Source organism: Coregonus clupeaformis, unplaced genomic scaffold, assembly GCF_020615455.1.
Source record: "Coregonus clupeaformis isolate EN_2021a unplaced genomic scaffold, ASM2061545v1 scaf0388, whole genome shotgun sequence".
Classification (NCBI taxonomy): domain Eukaryota; kingdom Metazoa; phylum Chordata; class Actinopteri; order Salmoniformes; family Salmonidae; genus Coregonus; species Coregonus clupeaformis.
In genome coordinates, this window is record NW_025533843.1 from 76669 (window position 1) to 96137 (window position 19469).

Below are 19469 nucleotides of genomic sequence, written 5' to 3' on the forward strand. Positions count from 1 at the left end.
ACAATACACACTATACACACACCAGACTAACAGGAACAGGATCCCACAATACACACCAGACTAACAGGAACAGGATCCCACAATACACACTATACACACACCAGACTAACAGGAACAAGATCCCACAATACACACTATACACACACCAGACTAACAGGGCTATACCCACAATACACACTATACACACACCAGACTAACAGGGCTATACCCACAATACACACTATACACACACCAGACTAACAGGAACAGGATCCCACAATACACACTATACACACACCAGACTAACAGGGCTATACCCACAATACACACTATACACACACCAGACTAACAGGAACAGGATCCCACAATACACACTATACACACACCAGACTAACAGGAACAGGATCCCACAATACAAACACACCAGACTAACAGGAACAACATCCCACAATACACACTATACACACACCAGACTAACAGGAACAGGATCCCACAATACACACCAGACTAACAGGAACAAGATCCCACAATACACACTATACACACACCAGACTAACAGGAACAAGATCCCACAATACACACTATACACACACCAGACTAACAGGAACAGGATCCCACAATACACACTATACACACACCAGACTAACAGGAACAGGATCCCACAATACACACTATACCCACACCAGACTAACAGGAACAGGATCCCACAATACACACTATATACACACCAGACTAACAGGAACAGGATCCCACAATACACAGCAGACTAACAGGAACAGGATCCCACAATACACACTATACACACACCAGACTAACAGGAACAGGATCCCACAATACACACTATACACACACCAGACTAACAGGAACAAGATCCCACAATACACACTATACACACACCAGACTAACAGGGCTATACCCACAATACACACTATACACACACCAGACTAACAGGGCTATACCCACAATACACACTATACACACACCAGACTAACAGGAACAGGATCCCACAATACACACTATACACACACCAGACTAACAGGGCTATACCCACAATACACACAATACACACACCAGACTAACAGGAACAGGATCCCACAATACACACTATACACACACCAGACTAACAGGAACAGGATCCCACAATACACACTATACACACACCAGACTAACAGGAACAGGATCCCACAATACACACTATACACACACCAGACTAACAGGAACAAGATCCCACAATACACACCAGACTAACAGGAACAGGATCCCACAATACACACCAGACTAACAGGAACAGGATCCCACAATACACAGGGCAAAGGGCTATACACACACCAGACTAACAGGAACAAGATCCCACAATACACACTATACACACACCAGACTAACAGGAACAAGATCCCACAATACACACCAGACTAACAGGAACAGGATCCCACAATACACACTATACACATACCAGACTAACAGGAACAGGATCCCACAATACACACTATACACACACCAGACTAACAGGAACAGGATCCCACAATACACAGCAGGCAAAGGGCTATACACACACCAGACTAACAGGAACAGGATCCCACAATACACAGCGGCAAAGGGCTATACACACACCAGACTAACAGGAACAGGATCCCACAATACACACCAGACTAACAGGAACAGGATCCCACAATACACACTATACACACACCAGACTAACAGGAACAGGATCCCACAATACACACTATACACACACCAGACTAACAGGAACAAGATCCCACAATACACACCAGACTAACAGGAACAGGATCCACAATACACACCAGACTAACAGGAACAGGATCCCACAATACACACTATACACACACCAGACTAACAGGAACAGGATCCCACAATACACACTATACACACACCAGACTAACAGGAACAAGATCCCACAATACACACCAGACTAACAGGAACAGGATCCCACAATACACACCAGACTAACAGGAACAGGATCCCACAATACACAGCAGGCAAAGGGCTATACACACACCAGACTAACAGGAACAAGATCCCACAATACACACTATACACACACCAGACTAACAGGAACAAGATCCCACAATACACACTATACACACACCAGACTAACAGGAACAAGATCCCACAATACACACCAGACTAACAGGAACAAGATCCCACAATACACACTATACACACACCAGACTAACAGGAACAAGATCCCACAATACACACTATACACACACCAGACTAACAGGAACAGGATCCCACAATACACACTATACACACACCAGACTAACAGGAACAGGATCCCACAATACACACTATACACACACCAGACTAACAGGAACAAGATCCCCACAATACACACCAGACTAACAGGAACAGGATCCCACAATACACACCAGACTAACAGGAACAGGATCCCACAATACACACTATACACATACCAGACTAACAGGAACAGGATCCCACAATACACACTATACACACACCAGACTAACAGGAACAAGATCCCACAATACACACTATACACACACCAGACTAACAGGAACAGGATCCCACAATACACACTATACACACACCAGACTAACAGGAACAGGATCCCACAATACACACTATACACACACCAGACTAACAGGAACAGGATCCCACAATACACACTATATACACACCAGACTAACAGGAACAGGATCCCACAATACACAGCAGACTAACAGGAACAGGATCCCACAATACACACTATACACACACCAGACTAACAGGAACAGGATCCCACAATACACACTATACACACACCAGACTAACAGGAACAAGATCCCACAATACACACTATACACACACCAGACTAACAGGGCTATACCCACAATACACACTATACACACACCAGACTAACAGAAAGGCATCCCACAATACACACTATACACACACCAGACTAACAGGAACAGGATCCCACAATACACACTATACACACACCAGACTAACAGGGCTATATCCCACAATACACACAATACACACACCAGACTAACAGGAACAGGATCCCACAATATATACACACACCAGACTAACAGGAACAGGATCCCACAATACACACTATACACACACCAGACTAACAGGAACAGGATCCCACAATACACACTATACACACACCAGACTAACAGGAACAAGATCCCACAATACACACCAGACTAACAGGAACAGGATCCCACAATACACACCAGACTAACAGGAACAGGATCCCACAATACACAGCAGGCAAAGGGCTATACACACTCCAGACTAACAGGAACAAGATCCCACAATACACACTATACACACACCAGACTAACAGGAACAAGATCCCACAATACACACCAGACTAACAGGAACAGGATCCCACAATACACACTATACACATACCAGACTAACAGGAACAGGATCCCACAATACACACTATACACACACCAGACTAACAGGAACAGGATCCCACAATACACAGCAGGCAAAGGGCTATACACACACCAGACTAACAGGAACAGGATCCCACAATACACAGCAGGCAAAGGGCTATACACACACCAGACTAACAGGAACAGGATCCCACAATACACACCAGACTAACAGGAACAGGATCCCACAATACACACTATACACACACCAGACTAACAGGAACAGGATCCCACAATACACACTATACACACACCAGACTAACAGGAACAAGATCCCACAATACACACCAGACTAACAGGAACAGGATCCCACAATACACACCAGACTAACAGGAACAGGATCCCACAATACACACTATACACATACCAGACTAACAGGAACAGGATCCCCACAATACACACTATACACACACCAGACTAACAGGAACAAGATCCCACAATACACACCAGACTAACAGGAACAGGATCCCACAATACACACCAGACTAACAGGAACAGGATCCCACAATACACAGCAGGCAAAGGGCTATACACACTCCAGACTAACAGGAACAAGATCCCACAATACACACTATACACACACCAGACTAACAGGAACAAGATCCCACAATACACACTATACACACACCAGACTAACAGGAACAAGATCCCACAATACACACCAGACTAACAGGAACAAGATCCCACAATACACACTATACACACACCAGACTAACAGGAACAAGATCCCACAATACACACTATACACACACCAGACTAACAGGAACAGGATCCCACAATACACACTATACCCACACCAGACTAACAGGAACAGGATCCCACAATACACACTATACACACACCAGACTAACAGGAACAAGATCCCACAATACACACCAGACTAACAGGAACAGGATCCCACAATACACACCAGACTAACAGGAACAGGATCCCACAATACACACTATACACATACCAGACTAACAGGAACAGGATCCCACAATACACACTATACACACACCAGACTAACAGGAACAAGATCCCACAATACACACCAGACTAACAGGAACAGGATCCCACAATACACACCAGACTAACAGGAACAGGATCCCACAATACACACTATACACATACCAGACTAACAGGAACAGGATCCCACAATACACTCTATACACACACCAGACTAACAGGAACAAGATCCCACAATACACACCAGACTAACAGGAACAGGATCCCACAATACCTACCAGACTAACAGGAACAGGATCCCACAATACACAGCAGGCAAAGGGCTATACACACTCCAGACTAACAGGAACAAGATCCCACAATACACACTATACACACACCAGACTAACAGGAACAGGATCCCACAATACACACCAGACTAACAGGAACAGGATCCCACAATACACACTATACACACACCAGACTAACAGGAACAAGATCCCACAATACACACTATACACACACCAGACTAACAGGAACAGGATCCCACAATACACACTATATACACACCAGACTAACAGGAACAGGATCCCACAATACACACTATACACATACCAGACTAACAGGAACAGGATCCCACAATACACACTATACACACACCAGACTAACAGGAACAGGATCCCACAATACACACTATACACATACCAGACTAACAGGAACAGGATCCCACAATACACACTATACCCACACCAGACTAACAGGAACAGGATCCCACAATACACACTATACACACACCAGACTAACAGGAACAAGATCCCACAATACACACCAGACTAACAGGAACAAGATCCCACAATACACAGCAGGCAAAGGGCTATACACACACCAGACTAACAGGAACAAGATCCCACAATACACAGCAGGCAGTGGGCTATACACACACCAGACTAACAGGAACAAGATCCCACAATACACAGCAGGCTACGGGCTATACACACACCAGACTAACAGGAACAAGATCCCACAATACACAGCAGGCTACGGGCTATACACATACCAGACTAACAGGAACAAGATCCCACAATACACAGCAGGCAGTGGGCTACCTAAGGATGATCCCCAATCAGAGACAACGAGCGACAGCTGCCTCTGATTGGGAATCATACCCGGCCAGACATAGAAATAGGAAAACTAGAACCTAAACCTAGAAATTCTAACATAGATACTGACGCCCTGACCAAACCAACTAAAGACAACCGGCCTCTCAAGGCCAGGGCGTGACATCCATCTAAGTTGTCAATGCCAGGAGGTTTGTCATTTTTGATCGATAACAATAATTTTTCCACGTCTCCCACACTAACTTTACAAAATTCTAACTTGCAATGCTTTTCTTTCATTATTATTTTTTTTTATACATGAATACAATGGCTCACTGTTCATTGTTGGCATTTCCTGCCTAAGTTTGCCCACTTTGCCAATGAAGTAATCATTAAAAGAATTGCCAACATCAAATGGTTTTGTGATGAATAAGCCATCTGATTCGATGATAGATGGAGTTGAATTTGTCTTTCTGCCCATAATTCCATTTAAAGAACTCAAAAGTTTTTTTCCATCATTCTTTATATTATTGATCTTTGCTTCATAATACGGTTTCTTCTTCTTTTTGTTGAGTTTAGTCACATAATTTCTCAACTTGCAGTAAGTCAACCAGTCAGATGTGCAGCCAGACTTATTAGCCACTCCTTCTGCCACATCTCTTTCAACCAGACAGTTTTTAAATTCCTCATCAATCCATGGAGCCTTAACAGTTCTAACAGTCAGTTTCTTAACAGGTGCATGTTTATCAATAATTGGAAGAAGCAATTTCATAAATTCATCAAGTGCAGCGTCTGGATGCTCCTTATTAATCACATCAGACCAACACATATTTTTTACATCATCCACATAAGAGTCACAGCAACATCTTTTGTATGATCTCTTATACACTATTTTAGGCCCAGCTTTTGGATCTTTGTCTTTCCTGGATATAGCCACTATATTGTGATCACTGCATCCAATGGGTACGGATACAGCTTTAGAACAAAGTTCTACAGTATTAGTAAAAATGTGATCGATACATGTGGATGATCTTGTTCCTGTAGTGTTTGTGAACACCCTGGTAGGTTGATTAATAACCTGAACCAGATTACAGCCACTGGTTACAGTAAGGAGTATGGAGGTAGTTTGGTGCCTACCCCAAAAATGGGGTTAAATATGTTTAAAAAAATGTGTATAAATATCTCCTGAGCTTTCTTATATCTCCCAGATATAGAACAGACATTCCTTAGGATTCATGTTTTTAATCGTGTTTTATTTTGTTGCCATTTCTGAATGTGTTATTCAGTGCCATTCTGTGGGCTACAGTAGTAAAGGACAAATTCAATATATATATTTTTGATACCTAAAGGGGTCCTCAAATTCAAAATCAAATAGCTAAATTATCTACGGTATGACCATCTTAAAACAATCACCCCCCCCAACGGAAGGAAACATTGGCTGTTGCTTAGGGGTTAGGGGTTAGGGTGAGTAGTCTTAGGGGTTAGTTTAGGGGTTAGGGCAGTGGGTCCACATTTTTGGGGGGGGATCAAAATGGGGTCGTAGGCCAAAAAAGTTTGGCAACCACTGCCCTAACCCCTAAACTAACCCCTAAGAATACTCACCCTAACCCCTAAGACTACTCACCCTAACCCCTAACCCCTAAGACTACTCACCCTAACCCCTAAGACTACTCACCCTAACCCCTAAGACTACTCACCCTAACCCCTAAGAATACTCACCATAACCCCTAAGAATACTCACCCTAACCCCTAAGACTACTCACCCTAACCCCTAAGAATACTCACCCTAACCCCTAAGAATACTCACCCTAACCCCTAAGACTACTCACCCTAACCCCTAAGACTACTCACCCTAACCCCTAACCCCTAACCCCTAAGACTACTCACCCTAACCCCTAACCCCTAAACAGCCCTGCTAAATGGCATATTATATGAACAGATACTTTGTAAATACTTTGTGCACAACAGCTGTGCCACGGAATCACTGACTACACCTTGGCAGTAGACTGGGACAGTATTTAAAGGATCTAACTCTATACTAACTATAGGATCCTCCTAAACAGCTGGAATCACTGACTACACCTTGGCAGTAGACTGGGACAGTATTTAAAGGATCTAACTCTATACTAACTATAGGATCCTCCTAAACAGCTGGAATCACTGACTACACCTTGGCAGTAGACTGGGACAGTATTTAAAGGATCTAACTCTATACTAACTATAGGATCCTCCTAAACAGCTGGAATCACTGACTACACCTTGGCAGTAGACTGGGACAGTATTTAAAGGATCTAACTCTATACTAACTATAGGATCCTCCTAAACAGCTGGAATCACTGACTACACCTTGGCAGTAGACTGGGACAGTATTTAAAGGATCTAACTCTATACTAACTATAGGATCCTCCTAAACAGCTGGAATCACTGACTACACCTTGGCAGTAGACTGGGACAGTATTTAAAGGATCTAACTCTATACTAACTATAGGATCCTCCTAAACAGCTGGAATCACTGACTACACCTTGGCAGTAGACTGGGACAGTATTTAAAGGATCTAACTCTATACTAACTATAGGATCCTCCTAAACAGCTGGAATCACTGACTACACCTTGGCAGTAGACTGGGACAGTATTTAAAGGATCTAACTCTATACTAACTATAGGATCCTCCTAAACAGCTGGAATCACTGACTACACCTTGGCAGTAGACTGGGACAGTATTTAAAGGATCTAACTCTATACTAACTATAGGATCCTCCTAAACAGCTGGAATCACTGACTACACCTTGGCAGTAGACTGGGACAGTATTTAAAGGATCTAACTCTATACTAACTATAGGATCCTCCTAAACAGCTGGAATCACTGACTACACCTTGGCAGTAGACTGGGACAGTATTTAAAGGATCTAACTCTATACTAACTATAGGATCCTCCTAAACAGCTGGAATCACTGACTACACCTTGGCAGTAGACTGGGACAGTATTTAAAGGATCTAACTCTATACTAACTATAGGATCCTCCTAAACAGCTGGAATCACTGACTACACCTTGGCAGTAGACTGGGACAGTATTTAAAGGATCTAACTCTATACTAACTATAGGATCCTCCTAAACAGCTGGAATCACTGACTACACCTTGGCAGTAGACTGGGACAGTATTTAAAGGATCTAACTCTATACTAACTATAGGATCCTCCTAAACAGCTGGAATCACTGACTACACCTTGGCAGTAGACTGGGACAGTATTTAAAGGATCTAACTCTATACTAACTATAGGATCCTCCTAAACAGCTGGAATCACTGACTACACCTTGGCAGGAGACTGGGACAGTATTTAAAGGATCTAACTCTATACTAACTATAGGATCCTCCTAAACAGCTGGAATCACTGACTACACCTTGGCAGTAGACTGGGACAGTATTTAAAGGATCTAACTCTATACTAACTATAGGATCCTCCTAAACAGCTGGAATCACTGACTACACCTTGGCAGTAGACTGGGACAGTATTTAAAGGATCTAACTCTATACTAACTATAGGATCCTCCTAAACAGCTGGAATCACTGACTACACCTTGGCAGGAGACTGGGACAGTATTTAAAGGATCTAACTCTATACTAACTATAGGATCCTCCTAAACAGCTGGAATCACTGACTACACCTTGGCAGTAGACTGGGACAGTATTTAAAGGATCTAACTCTATACTAACTATAGGATCCTCCTAAACAGCTGGAATCACTGACTACACCTTGGCAGGAGACTGGGACAGTATTTAAAGGATCTAACTCTATACTAACTATAGGATCCTCCTAAACAGCTGGAATCACTGACTACACCTTGGCAGTAGACTGGGACAGTATTTAAAGGATCTAACTCTATACTAACTATAGGATCCTCCTAAACAGCTGGAATCACTGACTACACCTTGGCAGTAGACTGGGACAGTATTTAAAGGATCTAACTCTATACTAACTATAGGATCCTCCTAAACAGCTGGAATCACTGACTACACCTTGGCAGTAGACTGGGACAGTATTTAAAGGATCTAACTCTATACTAACTATAGGATCCTCCTAAACAGCTGGAATCACTGACTACACCTTGGCAGTAGACTGGGACAGTATTTAAAGGATCTAACTCTATACTAACTATAGGATCCTCCTAAACAGCTGGAATCACTGACTACACCTTGGCAGTAGACTGGGACAGTATTTAAAGGATCTAACTCTATACTAACTATAGGATCCTCCTAAACAGCTGGAATCACTGACTACACCTTGGCAGTAGACTGGGACAGTATTTAAAGGATCTAACTCTATACTAACTATAGGATCCTCCTAAACAGCTGGAATCACTGACTACACCTTGGCAGTAGACTGGGACAGTATTTAAAGGATCTAACTCTATACTAACTATAGGATCCTCCTAAACAGCTGGAATCACTGACTACACCTTGGCAGGAGACTGGGACAGTATTTAAAGGATCTAACTCTATACTAACTATAGGATCCTCCTAAACAGCTGGAATCACTGACTACACCTTGGCAGGAGACTGGGACAGTATTTAAAGGATCTAACTCTATACTAACTATAGGATCCTCCTAAACAGCTGGAATCACTGACTACACCTTGGCAGTAGACTGGGACAGTATTTAAAGGATCTAACTCTATACTAACTATAGGATCCTCCTAAACAGCTGGAATCACTGACTACACCTTGGCAGTAGACTGGGACAGTATTTAAAGGATCTAACTCTATACTAACTATAGGATCCTCCTAAACAGCTGGAATCACTGACTACACCTTGGCAGTAGACTGGGACAGTATTTAAAGGATCTAACTCTATACTAACTATAGGATCCTCCTAAACAGCTGGAATCACTGACTACACCTTGGCAGTAGACTGGGACAGTATTTAAAGGATCTAACTCTATACTAACTATAGGATCCTCCTAAACAGCTGGAATCACTGACTACACCTTGGCAGTAGACTGGGACAGTATTTAAAGGATCTAACTCTATACTAACTATAGGATCCTCCTAAACAGCTGGAATCACTGACTACACCTTGGCAGGAGACTGGGACAGTATTTAAAGGATCTAACTCTATACTAACTATAGGATCCTCCTAAACAGCTGGAATCACTGACTACACCTTGGCAGTAGACTGGGACAGTATTTAAAGGATCTAACTCTATACTAACTATAGGATCCTCCTAAACAGCTGGAATCACTGACTACACCTTGGCAGTAGACTGGGACAGTATTTAAAGGATCTAACTCTATACTAACTATAGGATCCTCCTAAACAGCTGGAATCACTGACTACACCTTGGCAGTAGACTGGGACAGTATTTAAAGGATCTAACTCTATACTAACTATAGGATCCTCCTAAACAGCTGGAATCACTGACTACACCTTGGCAGGAGACTGGGACAGTATTTTAAGGAAGTTGAGATCCTCCTAATCAACTGTGTCCCCTCCCCAGGGCTCCAGATGGACCCTCCAGGCCACCACCATGGACGGAAACTTTGTAAGTGTTTTTCAACCCTCACAAACAACAATGACATAATACTAGTGATCAATTCTATTTGAATTCAATATTAAAGACACCCAAAGACACATTTAACTGAATTAAAGACACCCAAGGAAACGCTTAAATAACTGCTGTTTCTCCTCTGCAGGGAATTCTCATTGTGCAGCCAGATCAGATGCAGGTGAGCCACGTCCCCTAGCTCTATATGATAACTCTCTATACTAACTATACTAACTCTCTATACTAACTATACTAACTATACTAACTCTCTATACTAACTATAATAACTCTCTATAATAACTATACTGACTCTCTATACTAACTATACTAACTATCTATACTAACTATACTAACTCTCTATACTAACTATACTAACTCTCTATACTAACTATACTAACTCTCTATACTAACTATACTAACTCTCTATACTAACTATACTAACTCTCTATACTAACTATACTAACTCTCTATACTAACTATACTAACTATCTATACTAACTATACTAACTCTATATACTAACTATACTAACTCTCTATACTAACTATACTAACTCTCTATACTAACTATACTAACTCTCTATACTAACTATACTAACTCTCTATACTAACTATACTAACTCTCTATACTAACTATACTAACTCTCTATACTAACTATACTAACTCTCTATACTAACTATACTAACTCTCTATACTAACTATACTAACTCTCTATACTAACTATACTAACTCTCTATACTAACTATACTAACTCTATACTAACTCTCTATACTAACTATACTAACTCTCTATACTAACTATACTAACTCTCTATACTAACTATACTAACTCTCTATACTAACTATACTAACTATACTAACTCTCTATACTAACTATACTAACTCTCTATACTAACTATACTAACTCTCTATACTAACTATACTAACTCTATATACTAACTATACTAACTCTCTATACTAACTATACTAACTCTCTATACTAACTATACTAACTCTCTATACTAACTATAATAACTCTCTATACTAACTATACTAACTCTATATACTAACTATACTAACTCTATATACTATATACTAACTCTATATACTATATACTAACTCTCTATACTAACTATACTAACTCTATATACTATATACTAACTCTCTATACTAACTATACTAACTCTCTATACTAACTATACTAACTCTCTATACTAACTATACTAACTCTCTATACTAACTATACTAACTCTATATACTATATACTAACTCTCTATACTAACTATACTAACTCTCTATACTAACTATACTAACTCTATAAACTATATACTAACTCTCTATACTAACTATACTAACTCTATACTAACTATATACTAACTCTATAAACTATATACTAACTCTCTATACTAACTATACTAACTCTCTATACTAACTATACTAACTCTCTATACTAACTATACTAACTCTATATACTATATACTAACTCTATAAAATATATACTAACTCTATAAACTATATACTAACTCTATATACTATATACTAACTCTCTATACTAACTATACTAACTCTCTATACTAACTATACTAACTCTATATACTATATACTAACTCTCTATACTAACTATACTAACTCTCTATACTAACTATACTAACTCTATAAACTATATACTAACTCTATAAACTATATACTAACTCTCTATACTAACTATACTAACTCTATATACTATATACTAACTCTATAAACTATATACTAACTCTATAAACTATATACTAACTCTATAAACTATATACTAACTCTATAAACTATATACTAACTCTCTATACTAACTATACTAACTCTATATACTATATACTAACTCTCTATACTAACTATACTAACTCTATAAACTATATACTAACTCTATATACTATATACTAACTCTCTATACTAACTATACTAACTCTATAAACTATATACTAACTCTATATACTATATACTAACTCTCTATACTAACTATACTAACTCTATAAACTATATACTAACTCTATAAACTATATACTAACTCTCTATACTAACTATACTAACTCTCTATACTAACTATACTAACTCTCTATACTAACTATACTAACTCTCTATACTAACTATACTAACTCTATACTATATACTAACTCTCTATACTAACTATACTAACTCTATAAACTATATACTAACTCTCTATACTAACTATACTAACTCTATATACTATATACTAACTCTCTATACTAACTATACTAACTCTATACTAACTATACTAACTCTATATACTATATACTAACTCTCTATACTAACTATACTAACTCTCTATACTAACTATACTAACTCTATAAACTATATACTAACTCTATATACTATATACTAACTCTCTATACTAACTATATACTAACTCTATATACTATATACTAACTCTATAAACTATATACTAACTCTATAAACTATATACTAACTCTATATACTATATACTAACTCTATAAACTATATACTAACTCTATACTAACTATACTAACTCTATAAACTATATACTAACTCTCTATACTAACTATACTAACTCTATAAACTATATACTAACTCTCTATACTATATACTAACTCTATAAACTATATACTAACTCTATATACTATATACTAACTCTCTATACTAATATACTAACTCTATATACTATATACTAACTCTCTATACTAACTATACTAACTCTATAAACTATATACTAACTCTCTATACTAACTATACTAACTCTATAAACTATATACTAACTCTCTATACTATATACTAACTCTATAAACTATATACTAACTCTCTATACTAACTATACTAACTCTCTATACTAACTATACTAACTCTATAAACTATATACTAACTCTCTATACTAACTATACTAACTCTATAAACTATATACTAACTCTCTATACTAACTATACTAACTCTATATACTATATACTAACTCTCTATACTATATACTAACTCTATAAACTATATACTAACTCTATATACTATATACTAACTCTCTATACTATATACTAACTCTATATACTATATACTAACTCTCTATACTAACTATACTAACTCTATATACTATATACTAACTCTATAAACTATATACTAACTCTCTATACTAACTATAATAACTCTCTATACTAACTATACTAACTCTATATACTATATACTAACTCTATATACTATATACTAACTCTCTATACTAACTATACTAACTCTATAAACTATATACTAACTCTCTATACTAACTATAATAACTCTCTATACTAACTATACTAACTCTATATACTATATACTAACTCTCTATACTATATACTAACTCTATAAACTATATACTAACTCTCTATACTAACTATACTAACTCTATAAACTATATACTAACTCTATAAACTATATACTAACTCTATATACTATATACTAACTCTATAAACGATATACTAACTCTCTATACTAACTATACTAACTCTATAAACTATATACTAACTCTATAAACTATATACTAACTCTATAAACTATATACTAACTCTATATACTATATACTAACTCTATAAACGATATACTAACTCTATATACTATATACTAACTCTCTATACTAACTATACTAACTATTTACTAACTCTATAAACTATATACTAACTATCTATACTAACTATACTAACTCTATAAACTATATACTAACTCTATATACTAACTATACTAACTCTATACTATAAACTACAGTACCAGTCAAAAGTTTGGACACACCTAGTCATCCAAGTTTTTCTTTATTTTTACTATTTTTTACATTGTAGAATAATAGTGAAGACATCAAAACTATGAAATAACACATACGGAATCATGTAGTAACCAAAAAAGTGTTAAACAAATCAAAATATATTTTATATTTTATATTCTTCAAATAGCCACCCTTTGCCTTGATGACAGCTTTGCACACTCTTGGCATTCTCTCAACCAGCTTCATGAGGAATTGCTTTTCCAACAGTCTTGAAAGAGTTCCCACATATGCTGAGCACTTGTTGGCTGCTTTTCCTTCACTCTGCGGTCAAACTCATCCCAAACCATCGCAATTGGGTTGAGGTCGGGGGATTGTGGAGGTCAGGTCATCTGATGCAGCACTCCATCACTCTCCTTGGTCAAATAGCCCTTACACAGCCTGGAGGTGTGTTTTGGGTCATTGTCCTGTTGAAAAACTAATGATAGTCCCACTAAGCCCAAACCAGATGGGATGGCGTATCGCTGCAGAATGCTGTGGTAGCCATGCTGGTTAAGTGTGCCTTGAATTCTAAATAAATCACTGACAGTGTCACCAGCAAAGCACCCCCACACCGTCACACCTCCTCCTCCATGCTTCACGGTGGGAACCACACATGTGGAGATCATCCATTCACCTACTCTGCGTCTCACAAAGACACGGCGGTTGGAACCAAAAATCTCCAATTTGTACTCATCAGACCAAAGGACAGATTTCCACTGGTCTAATGTCCATTGCTTGTGTTTCTTGGCCCAAGCAAGTCTCTTCGTCTTATTGGTGTCCTTTAGTAGTGGTTTCTTTGCAGCAATTCGACCGTGAAGGCCTGATTCACGCAGTCTCCTCTGAACAGTTGATGTTGAGATGTGTCTGTTACTTGAACTCTGTGAAGCATTTATTTGGGCTGCAATCTGAGGTGTAGTTAACTCTAATGAACTTATCCTCTGCAGCAGAGGTAACTCTGGGTCTTCCTTTCCTGTGGCGGTCTTCATGAGAGCCAGTTTCATCATAACGCTTGATGGTTTTTCCGACTGCACTTGAAGAAACTTTCAAAGTTCTTGACATTTTCCAGATTGACTGTCCTTCATGTCTTAAAGTAATGATGGACTGTCGTTTCCCTTTGCTTATTTGAGCTGTTCTTGCCATAATATGGACTTGGTCTTTTACCAAATAGGGCTATCTTCTGTATACCACCCCTACCTTGTCACAACACAACTGATTGGCTCAAACGCATTAAGAAGGAAAGAAATTCCACAAATTAACTTTTAACAAGGCACACCTGTTAATTGAAATGCATTCCAGGTGACTACCTCATGAAGCTGGTTGAGAGAATGCCAAGAGTGTGCAAAGCTGTCATCAAGGCAAAGGGTGACTACTTTGAAGAATCTCAAATATAAAATATATTTTTGTGGTATCTGGCCAATATACCACTGCTAAGGACTAAATCTGCTTTGCATCGTGCATTAGAACAGCCCTTAGCCGGGGTATATTGGCCAATATACCACACCCCCTCAGGCCTTATAGTTTAAATATACCACACCCCCTCAGAACGTATTGTTTAAATATACCACACCCCCTCAGAACTTATTGTTTAAATATACCACACCCCCTCGGGCCTTATAGTTTAAATATACCACACCCCCTCAGAACTTATTGTTTAAATATATACACTGCTCAAAAAAATAAAGGGAACACTAAAATAACACATCCTAGATCTGAATGAATGAAATAATCTTATTAAATAGTTTTTTCTTTACATAGTTGAATGTGCTGACAACAAAATCACACAAAAATTATCAATGGAAATCAAATGTATCAACCCATGGAGGTCTGGATTTGGAGTCACACTCAAAATTAAAGTGGAAAACCACACTACAGGCTGATCCAACTTTGATGTAACGTCCTTAAAACAAGTCAAAATGAGGCTCAGTAGTGTGTGTGGCCTCCACATGCCTGTATGACCTCCCTACAACGCCTGGGCATGCTCCTGATGAGGTGGCGGATGGTCTCCTGAGGGATCTCCTCCCAGACCTGGACTAAAGCATCCGCCAACTCCTGGACAGTCTGTGGTGCAACGTGGCGTTGGTGGATGGAGCGAGACATGATGTCCCAGATGTGCTCAATTGGATTCAGGTCTGGGGAACGGGCGGGCCAGTCCATAGCATCAATGCCTTCCTCTTGCAGGAACTGCTGACACACTCCAGCCACATGAGGTCTAGCATTGTCTTGCATTAGGAGGAACCCAGGGCCAACCGCACCAGCATATGGTCTCACAAGGGGTCTGAGGATCTCATCTCGGTACCTAATGGCAGTCAGGCTACCTCTGGCGAGCACATGGAGGGCTGTGCGGCCCCCCAAAGAAATACCACCCCACACCATGACTGACCCACCGCCAAACCGGTCATGCTGGAGGATGTTGCAGGCAGCAGAACGTTCTCCACGGCGTCTCCAGACTCTGTCACGTCTGTCACATGTGCTCAGTGTGAACCTGCTTTCATCTGTGAAGAGCACAGGGCGCCAGTGGCGAATTTGCCAATCTTGGTGTTCTCTGGCAAATGCCAAACGTCCTGCACGGTGTTGGGCTGTAAGCACAACCCCCCACCTGTGGACGTCGGGCCCTCATACCACCCTCATGGAGTCTGTTTCTGACCGTTTGAGCAGACACATGCACATTTGTGGCCTCCTGGAGGTCATTTTGCAGGGCTCTGGCAGTGCTCCTCCTGCTCCTCCTTGCACAAATGCGGAGGTAGCGGTCCTGCTGCTGGGTTGTTGCCCTCCTACGGCCTCCTCCACGTCTCCTGATGTACTGGCCTGTCTCCTGGTAGCGCCTCCATGCTCTGGACACTACGCTGACAGACACAGCAAACCTTCTTGCCACAGCTCGCATTGATGTGCCATCCTGGATGAGCTGCACTACCTGAGCCACTTGTGTGGTAGACTCCGTCTCATGCTACCACTAGAGTGAAAGCACCGCCAGCATTCAAAAGTGACCAAAACATCAGCCAGGAAGCATAGGAACTGAGAAGTGGTCTGTGGTCACCACCTGCAGAACCACTCCTTTATTGGGGGTGTCTTGCTAATTGCCTATAATTTCCACCTGTTGTCTATTCCATTTGCACAACTTTTTTATTGTCAATCAGTGTTGCTTCCTAAGTGGACAGTTTGATTTCACAGAAGTGTGATTGACTTGGAGTTACATTGTGTTGTTTAAGTGTTCCCTTTATTTTTTTGAGCAGTGTACAATAATTTGTAGCTGTGACATGCTCTTACCATGTACTGCTTCCTCCGTCTCCTCTCTGTCTCTGTCAGACTGTCAACCCCATCCTGATCTTGGCCCTGGTTCCCATCGTGGACAGCGTGCTCTACCCTCTCATAGAGAAATGCCACCTGAACTTCACGTGAGTTGTGCTCCCTGCAGTATCATACAGCCACACACACTGGGCTTCAGGTTGTACAACTGATGCTTCTGATACAACACATGTTCTGCCTCACTTTGTCCGCACAAACATGTTAACACAAGCAGTGTGTGTGTGTCTGTGTGTGTGTGTGTGTGTGTGTCTGTGTCTGTGTGTGTGTCTGTGTGTGTGTGTGTGTGTGTGTGTGTGTGTGTGTGTGTGTGTGTGTGTGTGTGTGTGTGTCTGTGTCTGTGTGTGTGTGTGTGTGTGTGTGTGTGTGTGTGTGTGTGTCTGTGTGTGTGTGTGTGTGTGTCTGTGTGTGTGTGTGTGTGTGTGTGTCTGTGTCTGTGTCTGTGTGTGTGTGTCTGTGTGTGTGTGTGTGTGTCTGTGTCTGTGTGTGTGTGTGTGTGTGTGTGTGTGTGTGTGTGTGTGTGTGTGTGTGTGTGTGTGTGTGTGTGTGTGTGTGTGTGTCTGTGTGTGTGTGTGGTGCTGTGTGTGTGCTGTGTGTGTGTGTGTGTGTGTGTGTGTGTGTGTGTGTGTGTGTGTGTGTGTGTGTGTGTGTGTGTGTGTGTGTGTGTGTGTGTGTGTGTAGGCCTCTAAAGAGGATGACCGTGGGGATGCTGATGGCTGCGTTGGCTTTTGTAGCCGCTGCCCTGCTGCAGTTACAGATTGATGTGAGTACACACACACACACACACACACACACACACACACACACACACACACACACACACACACACACACACACACACACACACACACACACACACACACACACACACAGACACACACACACACACACACCAGACACACAGACACACACACACACACACACACACACACACACACACACACAGACACACACACACACACACACACACACACAGACACACACACACAGCACACACACACACACACACACAGACACAGACACACACACACACACACACACAGACACACAGACACACACACACACACAGACACACACACACACACAGACACACACACACACACACACACACACACACACACACACACACACACACACACAGACACACACAGACACACACACACACACACACACACACACACACACAGACACACACACACACACACAGTGAGAAACCAAAGGAGAGTGAAAGGGAGAGCTAAGGTTTTGTTTTAATTGAGATGTTGTGTTCTTGCAGCAAACCCTTCCCAAGCTGCCCTCAGGTGTGGCAGGCCAGGTGAAGTTCCTGAATCTCAACAACGCCCCGCTGACTGTTACTATTGACGGGACAACTGATTTCTCTGTACCTGCTCACCAGGCAAGTCATTTAGCCTCTACTCTCATATCAAGTGCTGCCCAAAAACTATTCTGTACTGTCATTGAAGACACATT

At 40.5% G+C, this 19469-nt stretch overlaps 1 protein-coding gene across 1 annotated transcript in view; it reads left to right on the forward strand.

Moving 5' to 3' along the window:
- Positions 1–19469, forward strand: part of LOC121560404 (solute carrier family 15 member 1) — a 69217-nt gene that overhangs the window by 43116 nt on the left and 6632 nt on the right. Inside the window, exons 12-16 of the mRNA XM_045215191.1 lie at positions 10913–10957; positions 11109–11141; positions 18003–18091; positions 18681–18762; positions 19276–19395. Coding sequence (XP_045071126.1) covers positions 10913–10957; positions 11109–11141; positions 18003–18091; positions 18681–18762; positions 19276–19395 — 369 coding nt within the window. The remainder of the gene's footprint in view (positions 1–10912; positions 10958–11108; positions 11142–18002; positions 18092–18680; positions 18763–19275; positions 19396–19469) is intronic.